Source organism: Nerophis lumbriciformis, linkage group LG02 (genome assembly GCF_033978685.3).
Source record: "Nerophis lumbriciformis linkage group LG02, RoL_Nlum_v2.1, whole genome shotgun sequence".
NCBI classification, from domain to species: domain Eukaryota; kingdom Metazoa; phylum Chordata; class Actinopteri; order Syngnathiformes; family Syngnathidae; genus Nerophis; species Nerophis lumbriciformis.
This window is the reverse complement of record NC_084549.2, coordinates 66,503,282-66,522,701: the sequence shown is the minus strand read 5'-3', so window position 1 is coordinate 66,522,701 and position 19,420 is coordinate 66,503,282. Positions and strand designations below refer to the sequence as shown.

The window sequence follows — 19,420 nt, the reverse complement described above, 5'->3', positions numbered from 1 at the left end:
AAGTACCAATGATTGTCACACACACACTAGGTGTGGTGAAATTATTCTCTGCATTTGCCCCATCACCCTTGATCACCCCCTGGGAGGTGAAGGGAGCAGTGGGCAGCAGCGGTTGCCGCGCCTGGGAATCATTTTTGATGATTTAACCCCCAATTCCAACCCTTGATGCTGAGTGCCAAGCAGGGAGGTAATGGGTCCCCTTTTTATAGTCTTTGGTATGACTTGGCCGGGGTTTGAACTCACAACCTACCGATCTCAGGGCAGACACTAACCACTAGGCCACTGAGTATACTTTATGTACATGTCATTTTTGAGTTTTTTTTAACTTTTAATAAATTGGCAAAAAAAATTCACATTGTCATTATGGGGTATTGTGTGTAGAATTTTGAGGAGGAAAATGAATTGATTCCATTTTGTAAGAACATGTGGAAAAAGTGATGCACTGTATTTGTGTGTGAGAACTATGAAGTGTACTAAGAAGTTGTCTCTTGTAAATCTGCATGGAATATAAATTGTGTCTTCATCAGAATGTCAAGAAGGTCCACACAAAGCGTCATGTCTTCACAGTTGAACCACGGCCTTTTTCCTGCGCTGGAGCTGCACGTTCTCCATGGCAACCAGGGCTTCCTGGACAGACACCGCCGCCTCGGCTTGAGGTCTGCAAAGATGGCGGATTTCAACACGGTAATTGACGTCACTGTTTTTATGTTACATGTGGTTCAAACATTGTAAAGCAGGGTTTCTTAACCTTTTTGAATTTTCCACTACCGGGGGGGCCCGGGGCCCACTCAAATATTAACAATGAATTATATTTTAATCATATTCAATCATTATATATCTAACCTACTTAAATTGACCAGGATAAAAAAAAAAAACCTTGTCGAATAATATGAGATTGTATCACACATGATATCACACACAAGTAAACACACTGCAGGACTGCTTGTATCGCACATATTACACACAAGTAAACACGCTGCAGGACTGTGTGTATCGCACATGATATCACACAAAAGTAAACACACTGTGGGACTGCTTGCATTGCACATGTTATCACACACAAGTAAACACTGCAGGACTGCTTGTATCGCACATGATATCACACAAGTAAACACGCTACATGATTGCTTGTATCGCACATGATATCACACACAAGTAAACACTGCAGGACTGCTTGTATTGTACATGATATCACACAAAAGTAAACACGCTGCATGACTGCTTGTATTGCACATGATATCACACACAAACCCTATGCAGGACTGCTTGTATCACACATGAAATCACACACAAGTAAACACTGCATGACTGCTTGTATCTCAATGATATCACACAAAAGTAAACACTGCAGGACTGCTTGCATTGCACATGATATCACACACAAGTAAACACTGCAGGACTGTTTGTATCGCACATGATATCACACAAGTAAAAACTTTGAATGGTCGCTTGTATTTCACATATCACACACAAACCCTATGCCGGACTGCTTGTACACACACAAGTAAACACTACATGACTGCTTGTATCTCGATATCACACAAAAGTAAACACTGCAGGACTGCTTGTATTGCACATGATATCACACACAAGTAAACACTCTGCATGACTGTATCGCCCATGATATTACACACAAGTAAACACTGCAGGACTGCTTGTATCGCAAATGATATCACACACAAGTAAACAGTGCATGACTGCTTGTATTGTACATGAGATAGATGGATAGATGGATAGTACTTTATTGATGACTGCTTGTATCGCACATGATATCACACACAAGTGAACACGCTGCATGACTGCTTGTATCGCACATGATATCACACACAAACCCTATGCAGGACTGCTTTCATCACACATGATATCACACACAAGTAAACACTGCATGACTGCTTGTATCTCGATGATATCACACAAAAGTAAACACTCTACAGGACTGCTTGTATTGCACATGATATTGCACACAAGTAAACACGCTGCAGGACTACTTGTATCACATGATATCACACACACAAGTATACATGCAGCAGGGCTGCTTGTATCGCACATGATATCACACACACACAAGCAAACACGTTCCAAGACTGCTTATATCGCACATACACACAAGTCAACAAGCTACAATACTACTACTTATATCGCACATTATATCACACACAAGTAAACACTCTGCAGGACTGCTTGTATTGCACATGATATCACACACAAGTAAACATGCTGTAAGACTACTTGTATCGCACATTATTGGTACAAAAATAAATACTAATCAAATGTACTTGATTACATAATAAGGGACTCCTAAAAACTGATGAAAACAAACATTATAAATTCTGTATAATTAAAAACTAACTGATTTAATAATAAATCTTAATATGTATGTTCCATAAATAAACTAAATTAAGTTTAAATGCAAATAAAAATACAGCTTCACCGCTTTAGTCGTAATTTTTGTGCTTAAAAAAACTTTTCTCTGACTTTAGCTCCAGACTTCTTCTGTTTGTTTGATATTGTCATTACTGCCACAAGTGGTGGAAAAGTGTATTACAACTGCGTAGCGCTGTAGAAACAAATATTCCTATGCTAGCCTCCAGGGGGCGCTCAGGGCCCAACAATGGCCCTTGGGTTGTAAAGGAAGGATGTTTGTGTACCTGAGAACTCCTGCTGACATCTTCTCCATCATGTCCCTCAGGATATCTGCCAGCCGGCTGTTAAGGACTCCAGCAGCGCGTCTGTATCGGACCGAGCGGCGCTAGCCAAGGATACGCAGGTATCGCCCCTGCTGGGCCCCCGCCGCCACCCACGCTTCGGGGTTGAGGAAGGAGAGGGACGCTGACTTCAGGAACATTAGTCTGCAATCAGGCGGGTCCAGCTGTGAAAGGTGAGCACACCAACATGAGCTGTGAAGACTTCCTTGGGTTCCATACTGCGGTTTTAGGGACTCACTTGCAGGTCTTGGTGGGACGTCACCCAGCGCCCCCCCACTGCCAGCACACTGATGATGTCATGCTTGTGTGGGAGGAGCCTACTCTCCTCTGGCTCTTCCTTTTCCTGCAAACGTACTAAAAAGACAAGCATCGGCACGTGCGCGCCCTTGCCACCTTTTCGCTTTCTTCCGTGTTTTTACCTCCGGAGTCGACCGCCACGTCCACTCCCAGTCCTCCGGTTTCCTCCAGGACCGCCGGGAGCAGGTCTGACCAGTTTTTATAAACCGGAATCACTCGAGCTGCCGAAAGGAGGGAAACAGTATGGTCGTGCATTGCCGGTAACAACGTGACGATAATGAGAAAGCAATGGCAGACGCACAGAGTGTAGGAGACATGGACGATCATTTGTGTCTTTTTACCAAACCTTTTTTTCACACCATATTTATTTTACATCAAATTATATTGACAATTTCATTTAAAAAATATGTTAAAAAAATACTTGTTTAAAAATTCAGTGTATAAAAAATAATGCTTGAAAATTCAGTGTTTTAAAATTCATACAAATTCAGTGTTTAAAAATGTTTGTTTTTTAAAATTCAGTGTATAAAAATTAAGCATTTAAAAATTCAGTGTAGAAAAATTCAGTCGATGCATAAATTTACTGTGCATAAAAATTCAGTGAATAAAAAATTGGTGTTTTAAAGTCACTATTAAAATTCAGTGTATAAAAAATATTTGCTTTAAAATTCAGTGTTTTAAAATTCATACAAATTCAGTGTTTAAAAATGTTGTGTTTTTTTTTATTCCGTTTATAAAAATTCAAGCGATGCATAAATTTACTGTTTATAAAAATTCAGTGAATAAAAAATCAGTGTTTTAAAGTCACTGTATTAAAATTCAGTGTAAAAAAACATTTGTTTTAAAATTCAGTGTTTTAAAATTCATACAAATTCAGTGTTTAAAAATGTTGTGTTTTTTATTTATTTTGTTTATAAAAATTCAGTCAGTGCATAAATTTACTGTGTATAAAAATTCAGTGAATAAAAAATTGCTGTTTTAAAGTCAATGTATTAAAATTCAGTGTATACAAAATATTTGTTTTAAAATTCAGTGTTTTAAAATTCATACAAATTCAGAGTTTAAATATGTTGTGTTTTTTAAAATTCCGTTTATAAAAATTCAGTATAAAAATTGTGTTTTAAAATTCAGTGTCTTAAAATTCATACATATTCAGTGTTTGAAAATGTTGTTTTTTAAGACTCAGTGTATGAAAATTCAGTGTTATAAAATTTAGTGTACAAAAATTCAGTGTTTTAAAATTGAGTGTAGAAATTTTTTATAAATGTATTCATATTCATACAAAATCAGTGTTTAAAAATGTGGTGCATAAAAATTCAGTGTATTAGAATTCAGTGTATTAAAATTCCGTGTATAAAAACATTAACAATTTAGTGTTTTAAAATAGTGTTTAAAAAATTCATACAAATTCAGTGTTTAAAAATTCAGTCTATAAAAATATCAGTTTTTAAATTCATTGTTTAAAAATTCATACAAATTCAGTGTGTTAAAATTTGGTGTTTTAAAACTCAATGTTTTAAAATGCATTAGCTTTTAGCTCGTTAGCTGGCACGCTCGTCTCTCATGCTGACGACCCAGGTTCGAGTCTCGGGTGGGACGTAAAGAGCAGGGACAGAACCACTCGGGTTACACTTAACTTCATGAATTCATTGTGAACACTAGAAAAAATACAATTACCACACCGCTTCAACTTAAAGACAGTTAATACTAAATAGGTTATTGTTTGACTCATTTCACATCAACCTTTTCCAACATTCCGCTTAACAAAATAACACAAGTATGTGCTATGATTTGTGCTGGTATCGATACGTATTATTATCAGTACCGGCCAGTATCGAGAGTGACAAATCGAGCAGCAAAAATCATATCAGAATGATTTTGTTTATCGTTATTCTCCCACTTTTTTCGCATTTTAGAGCAAATTAACACGCACTCAACTTTTGTAAACTTGTGAGGTCCGGCGGAAAAAAAAAATATTTTCACGAAATGTCAAAAATGACTCTTTAGCGCCCCGCCCCCTTAAAAAGTAGAAAAAATTATCCCCTGCCACCAGATTCACATATTGTCACAAAAATCTCTAAAAAAGATAGCTAAATTAAAAGAAGCTAGCACAAACGTTAGCATGCTAGCATCTGTTCAAATAAGAGGAAATACCAAAAGGCACTATTTGTAGGTGTACAAATACAAAGTAGTGAAAAATATAGCATAACACGTTAGCATGCTACTGTCAGCTGGCTGATATAAGAAAAGTTAGCATACTTCCAAGATGGCGCCAAGGATTTAAAATTCACGATTTTCAGGTTTAAACATAATTAGCGAAAAACTAGAAAATAATGTTGACGTGCTAATGTAAGCGTGCTAATTTAAGAGAAGCTAGCACAAACGTGAACATGCTAATGTCGGCCATCTTGGTTTACGTCGGCCATTATTAAGTTAAAGTTAAAGTAGCAATGATTGTCACACACACACCAGGTGTGGCGAAATTATTCTCTGCATTTGACCCATCACCCTTGATCAGGCCAAAAACAGGAGTCGTGCTCCAACTCCTCCTCCTCAGGACTTTGACCAAATGAGCCGTGGTTAAAATGGCAGATACCAGACTTGTGATCAATTGTGGGCGTGGCCTGGCGCCAAACTTTGATCTGATGCTTCGCCACAATACTTTTAACATTCGGAACTGGCCTCATAAAATTCAGATCTTGATCAAAATAGTTTCAAATAATGATGATGACACCGTCAAGTTCTAGACAGGTCAGTACCTACTAGTACACATTCGAAGTGGGCGGAGCCTGGTGGAAAACACATGCTTCTCGCCATCAAACTGTCATGACTTGAGATTAGGGATGTCCGATAATATCGGACTGCCGATATTATCGGCCGATAAATGCTTTAAAATGTAATATCGGAAATTATCGGTATCGGTTTCATAATTATCGCTATCGGTTTCAAAAAGTAAAATTCATGACTTTTTAAAACGCCGCTGTGTATACGGACATAGGGAGAAGTACAGAGCGCCAATAAACCTTAAAGGCACTGCCTTTGCGTGCCGGCCCAGTCACATAACACCTACGGCTTTTCACACACACAAGTGAATGCAAAGCATACTTGGTCAACAGCCATACAGGTCACACTGAGGGTGGCCGTATAAACAACTTTAACACTGTTACAAATATGCGCCACACTGTGAACCCACACCAAACAAGAATGACAAACACATTTCGGGAGAACATCCGCACCGTAACACAACATAAACACAACAGAACAAATACCCAGAACCCCTTGCAGCACTAACTCTTCCGAGACGCTACAATATACACCCCCCAGCTACCTCCTAGCCCCCCCACCTCAACCATCTCTTACTCTCTCTCAGGGAGAGCATGTCCCAAATTCCAAGCTGCGGTTTTGAGGCATGTTAAAAAAAAATAATGCACTTTGTGACTTCAATAATAAATATGGCAGTGCCATGTTGGCATTTTTTTCCATAACTTGAGTTGATTTATTTTGGAAAACCTTGTTACATTGTTTAATGCACGCAGCGGGGCATCACAACAAAATTAGGCATAATAATGTGTTAATTCCACGACTGTATATATCGGTATCGGTTGATATCGGTATCGGTAATTAAGAGTTGGACAATATCGGAATATAGGTAAAAAAGCCATTATCGGACATCTCTACTTGAGATGATCAGATGTACTTTCAGACTGATTTGAGGCGTTCAGGTCGAGGAAGTGATGTTGATATCAACACAAAGATCGCCCCCTTTTGGTGGAAAACTATAACAGCGGCGACTTCCTTCCACACGCTCCAATCTTCCTGACTTTGTTGAAGGAATGTGTACGTACCGACAGCGGGGCGTAGCTGCTCCAAGAAGGTGTGCTGCTGCTGCGAGTGTGCGGTGGTCAGCACCTTCACGCCGTGATAACACGCCAGCTGGATGCACATCAAGCCCAAGGACTAAAGGGTTTTAGGTATTAGTGGAATATGACGTGGTGTCGTGCCAAACAGGAGTCACGTACGCTGGCGCCGTCCAGGACCAGGAGCGTGTGTCCGGCCGCCATGCGGGCGTGAGTGTGCAGGGCGCTGTACGCGCGCAGACCGTCCTGCAGCGCTGCGGCGGCGTCCACGAAGCTGAGCTTCTCCGGCTTCTCCACTGAGGAACACACGCATGGGTTTTATACCTTTGTTTGTCTGCAGTCAACACAGAAACCACGTGTCCGATACTTATATTGGGTGTCAGTCTGATATCAGCAAAAACAAGAATCGTATGAACCCTTAAAATGTGCGATACAAGCAGTCCTGTGTCGTGTTTACTTGTGTGTGATATCATGTGTGGTACAAGCAGTCGGAAGCGCGTTTACTTGTGTGTGTGATATCATGTGCGATACAAGCGGTCCTGCAGTGTTTACTTGTGTGTGATATCATGTGCGATACAAGCAGTCCTGAAGCGCATTTACTTGTGTGTGATATCATGTGCAATATCATGTGCGATACAAGCGGTCCTGCAGTGTTTACTTGTATGTGATATCATGTGCGATACAAGCAGTCCTGCAGCAAATTCACTTATGCGTGATATCATGTGCAATATAAGCGGTCCTGCAGTGCATTTACTTGTGTGTGATACCATGTGCGATACAAGCGGTCCTGCAGTGTTTACTTGTGTGTGATATCATGTGTGATACAAGCAGTCCTGCAGCGCATTCACTTATGTGTGATACCATGTGCAATATAAGCAGTCTTGCAGTGTTTACCTGTGTGACATCATGTGCGATACAAGCAGTCCTGAAGCGCATTTACTTGTGTGTGATATCATGTGCGATACAAGCGGTCCTGCAGTTTTTACTTGTGTGTGATATCATGTGCGATACAAGCAGTCCTGCAGCACATTCAATTGCGTGTGATATAAGCAGTCCTGCGGTGTTTACTTGTGTGTGAGATCATGTGCGATACGAGCAGTCCTCCAGTGTTTACTTGTGTGATATCATGTGCGATACAAGCAGTCCTGCAGCGCGTTTACTTGTGTGTGATATCATGTGCGGTACAAGCAGTCCTATAGCGTATTGACTTGTGTGTGATATCATAATCGATACAAGCAGTCCTGCAGTGTGTTTACTTGTGTGTGATATTATGGGCGATATTCTGCAGGTAGTCCTGCAGCGTGTTTACTTGTGTGCGATATCATGTGCGGTACAAGCAGTCCTAAAGCGTATTGACTTGTGTTTGATATCATGGTCGATACAAGCAGTCCTGCAGTGTGTTTACTTGTGTGTGATATTATGTGCGATACAAGCAGTCCTGCAGTGTGTTTACTTGTGTGTGATACCATGTGCGATACAAGCAGTCCTGCAGTGTGTTTGTTTACTTGTGTGTGGTATCATGTGCGATACAAGAAGTCCTGAAGTGTGTTTACTTGTGTGTGTGATATCATGTGCCGGTACAAGCAGTCCTGAATTGTGTTTACTTGTGTGTGATATCATGGGCGATACTCTGCAGGTAGACCTGCAGCGTGTTTACTTGTGTGCGATATCATGTGCGGTACAAGCAGTCCTGAAGCGTATTGACTTGTGTGTGATATCATGGTCGATACAAGCAGTCCTGCAGTGTTCACTTGTGTGATATCATGTGCGATACAGGCAGTCCTGCAGTGCGTTTACTTGTGTCCAGACTGTCCTCCAATAAGTTCTTCTATTTTACTAAAGTAAGGGTGTACCCCGCCTTCCGCCCGATTGTAGCTGAGATAGGCTCCAGCTCCCCCCGCGACCTCAAAGGGAATAAGCGGTAGAAAATGGATGGATGGATGGAATTTACAAAAGGTGAACATGCTAGGCTATAGACTACTAGGAGCTAGCAGCTACACAACAGCTAAGCACACAATAGCACACAAGCTAGACATACGTAATAATCATTGAACAATATTGCAGTCCAAACCAGCACATTTGTCAATAAAAAAGATTAGGCGTGTGAATCTTTGGCCAACTAACGATTTGATCCTTTACCGATTCCTGGGGTGCCGATTCGATTCAGAATCGATTCTCAAGTCAACACAATTCTCGATTCATACTGATTCTCACAATGTACTATTTGGTTTAATAATCAGAATGAAACTTTTTCCAAATGGGTTACAGGTTAGAAAAACTCATTCTGGTTTGGAGATGGCATGAAAACATTTAAAAAAAATTGAATCTTATAAAAAAAAAGTAAACATTTTATCTATTTATTTATTTTTAATCCATTTTTTAAAAATTACGAATCGATTTAGAATTGTAATGAATAACAAACGCGATTCAGATGTGAATAATTTTTTTTGTGCACCCCTATAAACAATTATCAAATAGTTATTGTTGCATATTATTTACACATTCAAAGTCTTCAAGGTAGAATTAGAAAGTATCCAGTAACAAAGGTGTCCACATCATTCCACTTACTGTGTCATGAGCTTAACTTCATGATGTTTTGTGACCACTAGGTGTCGCCCAAAAAAACAATGACTTCAACTTAAAGACAGCATAAGTCCATTCCAGATGGTTAATAATAAATAAGTTAATGTTTTTATATCGACCATTGTTCTCTGTTTGATTGTTTCATTTTCTAACATTGCACACTACTAAATAATACAATATGTGCGATTCCTGCTGATATCTGATCAGTATCGGCCAATACCCAAGGCTCCAATATCGGTATCGAAGTGAAAAAGTTGCATTGGAGTCATGACGCCCCTAAAAGAAACTTCTTGTTCTGCGTCCGTCACCAGAGAAAGGTTGCTTATGTTTCACCCAATAAACACTGAAGACTTCTCACCGAGATGTTGTTCATCGACATCAAGGACGTCGCACAGGCCGGACCAGGTGGAGTCCAGAGGAAGAATGCCTTGTGAGAGGGTGAAAAGACATCAGACAACACACAGTAGATGTTATCGCACATGATGCATTGTGGGTAATGCTCCCCTACCCACAACCTCGTCGTCTGGCTGGAAGAAGGAGACCTTTGGACCCACTGGAAAGGGAAGCAACCAGGAAGAGAAAGTTAGGGCTGAGTAGGCACACACACACATGCACACACACACCTCTACCTACCTTGTTGGACAACGCCCGCCACTTCCCTGCCCACAGGGATCAAACTCCTCTGCATGCCCACGTCCTCCAGGAACTGCAGCGTGCAACAAAACAAGCAAGTGACAACTTCAAACTGCAGATCGATTGATTATCGGCCGGGCAGATATTTGGCATTTTGACATATATCCTTTTTTAAAATATATATTTTTACAACACGACATCAGCAGATACAATACAGGTAAAAGCCAGTAAATTAGAATATTTTTAAAAACTTGATTTATTTCAGTAATTGCATTCAAAAGGTGTAACTTGTACATTATATTTATTCATTGCACACAGACTGATGCATTCAAATGTTTATTTCATTTAATTTTGATGATTTGAAGTGGCAACAAATGAAAATCCAAAATTCCGTGTGTCACAAAATTAGAATATTACTTAAGGCTAATACAAAAAAGGGATTTTTAGAAATGTTGGCCAACTGAAAAGTATGAAAATGAAAAATATGAGCATGTACAATACTCAATACTTGGTTGGAGCTCCTTTTGCCTCAATTACTGCGTTAATGCGGCGTGGCATGGAGTCGATGAGTTTCTGGCACTGCTCAGGTGTTATGAGAGCCCAGGTTGCTCTGATAGTGGCCTTCAACTCTTCTGCGTTTTTGGGTCTGGCATTCTGCATCTTCCTTTTCACAATACCCCACAGATTTTCTATGGGGCTAAGGTCAGGGGAGTTGGCGGGCCAATTTAGAACAGAAATACCATGGTCCGTAAACCAGGCACGGGTAGATTTTGCGCTGTGTGCAGGCGCCAAGTCCTGTTGGAACTTGAAATCTCCATCTCCATAGCGCAGGTCAGCAGCAGGAAGCATGAAGTGCTCTAAAACTTGCTGGTAGACGGCTGCGTTGACCCTGGATCTCAGGAAACAGAGTGGACCGACACCAGCAGATGACATGGCACCCCAAACCATCACCCAACCATGCAAATTTTGCATTTCCTTTGGAAATCGAGGTCCCAGAGTCTGGAGGAAGACAGGAGAGGCACAGGATCCACGTTGCCTGAAGTCTAGTGTAAAGTTTCCACCATCAGTGATGGTTTGGGGTGCCATGTCATCTGCTGGTGTCGGTCCACTCTGTTTCCTGAGATCCAGGGTCAACGCAGCCGTCTACCAGCAAGTTTTAGAGCACTTCATGCTTCCTGCTGCTGACCTGCTCTATGGAGATGGAGATTTCAAGTTCCAACAGGACTTGGCGCCTGCACACAACGCAAAATCTACCCGTGCCTGGTTTACGGACCATGGTATTTCTGTTCTAAATTGGCCCGCCAACTCCCCTGACCTTAGCCCCATAGAAAATCTGTGGGGTATTGTGAAAAGGAAGATGCAGAATGCCAGACCCAAAAACGCAGAAGAGTTGAAGGCCACTATCAGAGCAACCTGGGCTCTCATAACACCTGAGCAGTGCCAGAAACTCATCGACTCCATGCCACGCCGCATTAACGCAGTAATTGAGGCAAAAGGAGCTCCAACCAAGTATTGAGTATTGTACATGCTCATATTTTTCATTTTCATACTTTTCAGTTGGCCAACATTTCTAAAAATCCCTTTTTTGTATTAGCCTTACACAATATTCTAATTTTGTGACACACGGAATTTTGGATTTTCATTTGTTGCCACTTCAAATCATCAAAATTAAATGAAATAAACATTTGAATGCATCAGTCTGTGTGCAATGAATAAATATAATGTACAAGTTACACCTTTTGAATGCAATTACTGAAATAAATCAAGTTTTTCAAAATATTCTAATTTACTGGCTTTTACCTGTATACAGTCGTGGAATTAACACATTATTATGCCTAATTTGGACAACCAGGTATGGTGAAGATAATGTACTTTAAAAAAATAATAATAAAATAAGATAAATCAATTTAAAAAAAAAAATTCTTGAATAAAAAAGAAAGTAAAACAATATAAAAACAGTTACATAGAAACTAGTAATTAATGAAAATTAGTCAAATTAACTGTTAAAGGTTAGTACTATTAGTGGACCAGCAGCACAAACAATCATGTGTGCTTACGGACTGTATCCTTTGCAGACTGTATTGATATATATTGATATATAATGTAGGAACCAGAATATTAATAACAGAAAAAAACAACCCTTTTGTGTGAATGAGTATAAATGGGGGAGGGAGTTTTTTTTGGCTTGGTGCACTAATTGTAAGTGTATCTTGTGTTTTTTATGTTGATTTAATGAGAAAAAAAAAGAAGAAAAAAAGCCGATACCGATAATTTCCGATATTACATTTCAACGCATTTATCGGCCGATAATATCGGCAGGCTGATATTATCGGACATCTCTAGTAAAAACCAATGTCAGTTAACAGAAAAATTCTGGCAACTAAGCTGCAAGCTTTTTCCTTAAATAATAATATATAATATTGAAAAAATAATAATAATTAGTAGGGTGTCAAAAAAAATATATTTGTGTAAATATCTTGAAAAATAGTTAATGGTTACACAAGGAAAGAAGAGGCAGCAGCTCACACATTCTCACACTTTCTGTAACATCCAGGAAGAAATGATGTCAGGCATCTTGAAAAAAAAGTCTCAACTATAATCTACGTGAAAGAGCTCAGAATGCCATCCATACATCCATCTTCTTCCGCTTATCCGAGGTCGGGTTGCGGGGGCAGCAGCCTAAGCAGGGAAGCCCAGACTTCCCTCTCCCCAGCCACTTCGTCCAGCTCCCCCCGGGGGATCACGAGGCGTTCCCAGGCCAGCCGGGAGACATAGTCTTTCCAACGTGTCCTGGGTCTTCCCCGTGGCTTCCTACCGGTCGGACGTGCCCTAAACACCTCCCTAGGGAGGCGTTCGGGTGGCATCCTGACCAGATGCCAGAACCACCTCATCTGGCTCCTCTCCATGTGGAGGAGCAGAGGCTTTACTTTGAGCTCCTCCCGGATGACAGAGCTTCTCACCCTATCTCTAAGGGAGAGACCCGCCACCCGGCGGAGGAAACTCATTTCGGCCGCTTGTACCCGTGATCTTGTCCTTTCGGTCATAACCCAAAGCTCATGACCATAGGTGAGGATGGGAACATAGATCGACCGGTAAATTGAGAGCTTTGCCTTCCGGCTCAGCTCCTTCTTCACCACAACGGATCGATACAGCGTCGATCTCACCATCCACTCTTCCCTCACTCGTGAACAAGACTCCTAGGTACTTGAACTCCTCCACTTGGGGCAGGGTCTCCTCAGAATGTTTTTATGTACCGGTAAATGTTCGCAATACATCAAGAGGAAACTCGCCTCCAAATATCGCTTATCGGCCTCCTTGACTGCTAATAATCGGTGTCGGTATCGGGCCTGATAAAAAACATATCTGTCCATGTCTACTTCAAACGTAGTCGTATGGAAGTGACATTGTTACAAGAAGGTATGAACATTAAGTGACACGATTGACACTCTTACCTTGAGGTCAACAGGGCTGAGGCCGCACGCCTTCACTTGAACTCTGACGTCATGGCTGCCTAAGACTTCTGGAAGAGTCTATGGCGGGAAATGGTCACTTTTAATTGTTACCTCCAAAACACAAACGAATAATAATGACATCGTTAGACAAACGTGTCATCAGTTTGTGGCTTTAAGATTCGATTAATGAGCTAATGTCTTTTTTTCTTTTTTTAAATCACATTTACGACCAAACGAGACGAGTAGTCATATTTAATATTCAATATTCAGAAGACAAGCTTGCCAAACTCACCGTTTCCTGAGTAAAGAATTTCAGTTCGCTCCGGTCGATTTGGCAAAATAAACCTTTCATGCTGTTTCACCTCAAATGTTTGTTGACCTATGTACGAAAATATAATTATTTATGTTTAATTCAAAATAAAAATATGCAGTTATCTGCAATTGTCCTGTTTGGTTTACTTTCTGTCTCATATGACTGCGTCTTCTTCTTCTTCGCGTAATAGCAGTAGTGTGGGGTTTTTGGTTTGGTTTTAACGCCATCTGTTGATAGATGCGGGTTATTACATTATTACTCCAAAAATCCAACAATTCCTACACAATTGGTTAACATCGACATAAAACGTCCCTTTTACAGCATGCATTCATAAATATACTCTACATTTTATGACTTGAGTGCAACATTGTTTCTTTTTTCAGGATGTTTTTAAAAGTCCCAAAGCACAGGGGGTCAAACTCAGTGTGAACCATTGGCGTTGTTAGGCCTATTTTAGGGGGGCTCAAGCCCCCCTAAAATATTCTTAAGCCCCCCTAAATAATTTGGTGTTTTTTTTGTTTTTTTTTACAAATAAATGCCGACATATTCATTATAAAGTGGCCCAAATATGAGTTTAAATAAATAATCATATAACCTGTTATTATTCACTCAGTTTCCCCTCACTTCGTAGCGTAAGGTAGAGAGCCCCTTTCGTGCGTCGGTATACAATCCATTCCACTTGTTCATATAGAAAATGCCCACATCACTCAAATTCCAGCCCGCATTTTCTCTGCGACCTTGCTTGCGGTCCTGCAGGTGTACGAAGCACATTATCTTCCTTTGCAATGAGTGAAGCTGCACAAAACCTTGTGTGTGCAATTGTAAATCATTTATTTTTTTAAGTTTTGTGTTTCTTGTAGAATCTATATAAAGTAATATTGTTAAAATAATGAAAAAAACATAATTAAATATATTTGTTTTATTGTATTGTTACATTAATAGCTGTTTTATTAATATAGGATGGCTTGTTAAACATTTAATAGGATTTTCAGAGGGAGGAAAAACCAAGACATTTAATATAAAATGTAAAATGAATAAATACGTAAAAAGAAAAAGAAAATATATGGTTAAAAGCCATCGTCCCGGGGAGCATTTCATTTCGTCCCGTGCATTTAAAAAAAATAATAATAATAACAATGAATAATTTCTAAGTCTTTGTTAGCCGTTTGTGAAGTTTTGTGCTCGTGCGTAACATTCGCTCGCATCCTGTGCATCTCCTGGGGGCAAAGCCCCCCCTGTCCTTAAAAGCTAGTGACGCCCCTGGTGTGAACCCTCCACATCATTTTATGTGGCCCTCGAAAGTATGCAAATAACATGTCTCAATAAAATACTTTATATGTTCTTACTAAACCTATTCAATCCGTCCATTGTGAGAGAAAAATACTCCACGCAATCACATTTTTTTTAACTGAAATATTATCGAATAATGCAACAAACATCATCATAAATGCAAACAATTTTTTGTGTGAAATAGAAACAAATATAGCTTCTTGACTTATGATTTCTAAGCAAGTTATCCATCAATATTGTACACTGTAAAAATTAATCTTAGCAGTAGTTTTTACGGGAAAATTGTGAAGATTGTTGTAGATTTTGCAGCATTTTTTTTTATAAATGTAAAAAATAGTACCATTGTTTTTGGACGATAAAATTCTGCCAACTAAGCTGACTAATACTTTTAAAAGTAGTGGTTGTTTTTACGGTACAAAAAAAACTTGCAGCTCAGTTGCCAGAATTTTACTGTAAAAAGTACGTTCGTCTTTACATTAAAAAAAAAACACCAGCATATATTTTACAGTAAAATTCTGGTAACTGAGCTGCCAGTTTTTTACTGTAAAAAATTGTGGTACCGATTTGTCATTTACAGTAATATACTGTACAACCTACAGTTGTTGTTTTTACGGTAAACAATTGGCAGCCCAGTTGCCAGAGTTTTGCTGTGAAAAAACATTTCTCTATTTACGTTAACAAAACAGTCAATTTTACAGTAAAATTCTGGCAAATGAGCTGCCAAAAAATCTGCGGTTCCATTTTTGGTATTTGCAGTAATACATCGTCAAATCTGCAGTTTGGTATGGTAAAAAACTGGCAGCTCAGTTGCCATAATTTTACCGTAAAAACAAGTTCTAATAAAACTGTGTTTTGCCATTCACTAGAAAATATACAGTTATTTACAATAAAAACTGGCAGCTCAGTTGCCATAATTTTGCCGTAAAACACATTTTTCTAGTTACGTAAAAAAAAAAAAAAAGAAGTACATTTTACAGTAAAATTTTGGCAACCGAGCTGCCATTTTTTTATTGTAAAAAAATAAATAGTTTTGCTATTCACTATAAAATATACAGTTATTTACAATAAAAACTGGGTTTCCATAATTTTACAGTAATTTTTTATTTTATATTTATGTAAAAAAGAAGCCCCAGTAAATTTTACAGTAAAATTCTGGCAACTGAGCTGCCATTTTCTTTACTGTACAAAACGGTCAATGTCAATGTTTATTTATATAGCCCTAAATCACAAGTGTCTCAAAGGGCTGCACAAGCCACAACGACATCCTCGGTACAGAGCCCACATAAGGGCAAGGAAAAACTCACCCCAGTGGGACGTCGATGTGAATGACTATGAGAAACCTTGGAGAGGACCGCATATGTGGGTAACCTCCCCCCCTCTAGGGGAGACCGAATGCAATGGATAAAACAAAAACGGTGGTACGGTTTTTCCATTTAGAGTAATAAACTGCCAAACCTATAGTTATTGTTTTTACGGCAAATAACTGGCAGCTCGGTTGCCAGAATTTTACTGTGATTTAAAAAAAAATATTTACGTAAAAAAAAACTCGTAAATTTTACAGTAAAGTTATGGCAATTGAGCTACGATTTTTTGTACTGTTACTTTCTTACTGATAATTTACTTCCAGTAAATTATGTAAAAAATAAAAATGTAAATTTTACAGCAAAATTTGATTTATTTTTACCATAAAAACATACAGATTTATTTTTTTAATGTAGGTGAAATAAAGATAAATAATAATAATAATAATATTAAATTGGGGACGGCGTGACGCGGTTGGGAGAGTGGCCGTGCCAGCAACCTGAGGGTTCCTGGTTCGACCACCTTCTACCAACTAAGTCACGTCCGTTGAGTCCTTGACCAAGACACTCCACCCTTGCTCCTGATGGGTGGTGCTCCCGCCATCAGTGTGTGAATCATACTTGACAACCCTCCCGAATTTTCCAGGAGACTCCCGAAATTCAGCGCCTCTCCCGAAAACCTCCCGGGACAAATATTCTCCCGAAAATCTCCCGTTTTTCAGCCGGAGCTGGAAGCCACGCCCCCTCCAGCTTCATGCAGACTTGAGTGAGGACAGCCTTTTTTCATGACGGGAGGACAACAGGGTGACAAGAACTAAATCATCCAGACTAGAGATAAATTGTATTATTATGTTTATCTTACCTAAAAATAAATATATTTATTAATAAAAAAAAAAAAAAACTAAATACATTTTTACTATATTTTGCTAAAAACATCAAAATTAATTGTATTTTTATTTGTATTTTTTCGTGACTCTTTATACATTAAAATAAACATATTTGAAATAATTGATTTTAAATTATCATAATAATTCATTTAAAATGACCATATTTAATTATTAAAATAATTGCTTGTTTATCAACAACTTTAGCATTTTATTCATTACATTTTGAAACTATCAGAACCCAAGTTATGTTATATTCCTTAATATTTATTTATGCAAGTTTGAAGTATCAATTATCTAAACACAGTTTGTTTGCATATTTTCAGGATGTAGATATCTTATATATATATATATATATATATATATATATATATATATATATGTATGAAATACTTGACTTGGTGAATTCTAGCTGTCAATATACTCCTCCCCTCTTAACCACGCCCCCAACCACGCCCCGCCCCACCCCCGACCACGCCCCCACCCCACACCTCCCGAAATCGGAGGTCTCAAGGTTGGCAAGTATGGTGTGAATGTGTGTGTGAATGTGGAAATAGTGTCAAAGCGCTTTAAGTACCTTGAAGATAGAAAAGCGCTATACAAGTATAACCCATTTAATAATAATAATAATAATAATAAGCGGCCCTCAATTAAATAAAATAAAAACAAGTAGCTAAAGATGCATTAATCAGTAATTACAAGGATACATGTCAGTAACATTTCTCTACATATGCACAAATAATGTTCTTTATGACTGAAATATGCATTGTTCAAGAAAACACAAGTGTCTATTTCATTTTGATAAAGTCACTAATCCCCAAGCCTTCGTGCAAATCTCTCGCGAGATCGCGTTACCGCAGTTTTGGTTAAACGTCAAGTCTCGCGATACTTTCCAGACGTTACCCCCATTTTCCAACAGTCCCTTCAGTCGGTCGGGATCTCGGAGCCGCCGGAGCATCACAGGGACGCTTCCCTTCGGAACTTAAAACCGCACGACCAGGGCGCGCCATTAAGTGGTCGACGGAGACACACTTGACGCGGTCTTCCACCATGGCGGTGTTACTATGAGGTGAGTCCATGTGAGGATGCGAGGGAAGAATGTCCCCTGACGCTAGCCGCCGCGTTAGCATTGATGCTAGCCGTGTTTATGTCCATTAGCTTGCCCGTCTTTTCCGCCCGGAGTCGTTTGGCCTTTAAAGTGTGACGGGCCGCGTCCCGGGGAGGTGTGCGGATGTGCTTCGGCGCGACAAGACGCTCTTTACCGCGGCCATGCACTCCTCGCCGAGTGCTAGCCGCCATGCTAACGTGAAATCAGTGCATCCGCGCCGCCGAGCACGGACACAACTCGGTGCCATTTAAATGTCAACGTCAGCCTCTTTGGCGTCTTATAACCCACCGGAAACTGGACCCGCGACAACGCCTGCTTACATTAGTGCGTAATCAACTTAGTTGGCCAGACGAGCAGGATGCGAGATATCGCTGGTGGTTAGTGAAATAGTTCCAGGAGATGAAGAATGTGACGGCAACTTAACACATTCGGCATCAGCGTTCGCGGATGGACCCGCTGCGGGACTGGTTCCTATGGCAACCGCCGGCGCTGAGGAGAAAGTGCGCCCAAAGTTTGGAGGATTGCGCAACACGACACTCAACTTTTTACCTGGTTCTTGTTTGTTCCATCGACCACCCCAACTGTTGACCTTTTCCACCCCAGCTACCACCGTGATGACCAGCATTGAAATACAGTAGCGTAGTAGGCCTAAGCCGGGGGGTCGGCAACCTAAAATGTGGAAAGAGCCATATTGGACCAATAATACAAAAAAAATCTGTCTGGAGCCGCAAAACATTAAAAAGCCTTATATGAGTGTTATAACGAAGGCAACGCATGATGTAAGCGTCTATAATAGATATATTAGCCTACTATCAAAATAACTGTAAAAGTCTTATATAAGTGTTATAACGAAGGCAACGCATGATGTAAGCGTCTATATTAGATGTATTAGCCTACTATCAAAATAACTGTAAAAGTCTTATATAAGTGTTACAACGAAGGCAACGCATGATGTAAGCGTCTATATTAGATGTATTAGCCTACTATCAAAATAACT

General features: G+C 39.7%; 2 protein-coding genes across 4 annotated transcripts in view; one reads left to right on the top strand and one right to left on the bottom strand.

Annotated features, from left to right (window-relative positions):
* Positions 1–327: 327 nt before the first annotated feature.
* cryzl1 (crystallin, zeta (quinone reductase)-like 1) lies at positions 328–14,027 on the bottom strand. The gene is made up of 12 exons (XM_061973959.1): positions 13,820–14,027; positions 13,528–13,605; positions 10,076–10,148; positions 9,951–9,995; positions 9,801–9,869; positions 7,022–7,155; positions 6,848–6,959; positions 3,125–3,223; positions 2,944–3,059; positions 2,764–2,869; positions 2,649–2,694; positions 328–658 (listed from the first exon to the last, which is right to left on the bottom strand). The coding sequence occupies exons 1-12, from the start codon at positions 13,877–13,879 to the stop codon at positions 562–564; spliced, it is 1,035 nt and encodes a 344-aa protein (XP_061829943.1). The 5' UTR covers positions 13,880–14,027; the 3' UTR covers positions 328–561.
* A 4,199-nt stretch (positions 14,028–18,226) lies between these two features.
* Positions 18,227–19,420, top strand: part of itsn1 (intersectin 1 (SH3 domain protein)) — a 145,821-nt gene continuing 144,627 nt past the window's right edge. For all 3 annotated transcript variants that reach the window (XM_061966681.1, XM_061966672.1, XM_061966690.1), the window contains exon 1: positions 18,227–18,384. The gene's annotated coding sequence lies outside the window, so the exon portion shown is untranslated. The remainder of the gene's footprint in view (positions 18,385–19,420) is intronic.

Bases quoted from the DNA above. Each gene is read 5' to 3' on its own strand.
- cryzl1 (XM_061973959.1), bottom strand. From the start codon at position 13,879: ATGAAAGGTTTATTTTGCCAAATCGACCGGAGCGAACTGAAATTCTTT. The intron at 13,606-13,819 runs GTGAGTTTGGCA...TTCCCGCCATAG, and splicing joins AATTCTTTACTCAGGAAACG to ACTCTTCCAGAAGTCTTAGG. The intron at 10,149-13,527 runs GTAAGAGTGTCA...TGCACGCTGCAG, and splicing joins TCAGCCCTGTTGACCTCAAG to TTCCTGGAGGACGTGGGCAT.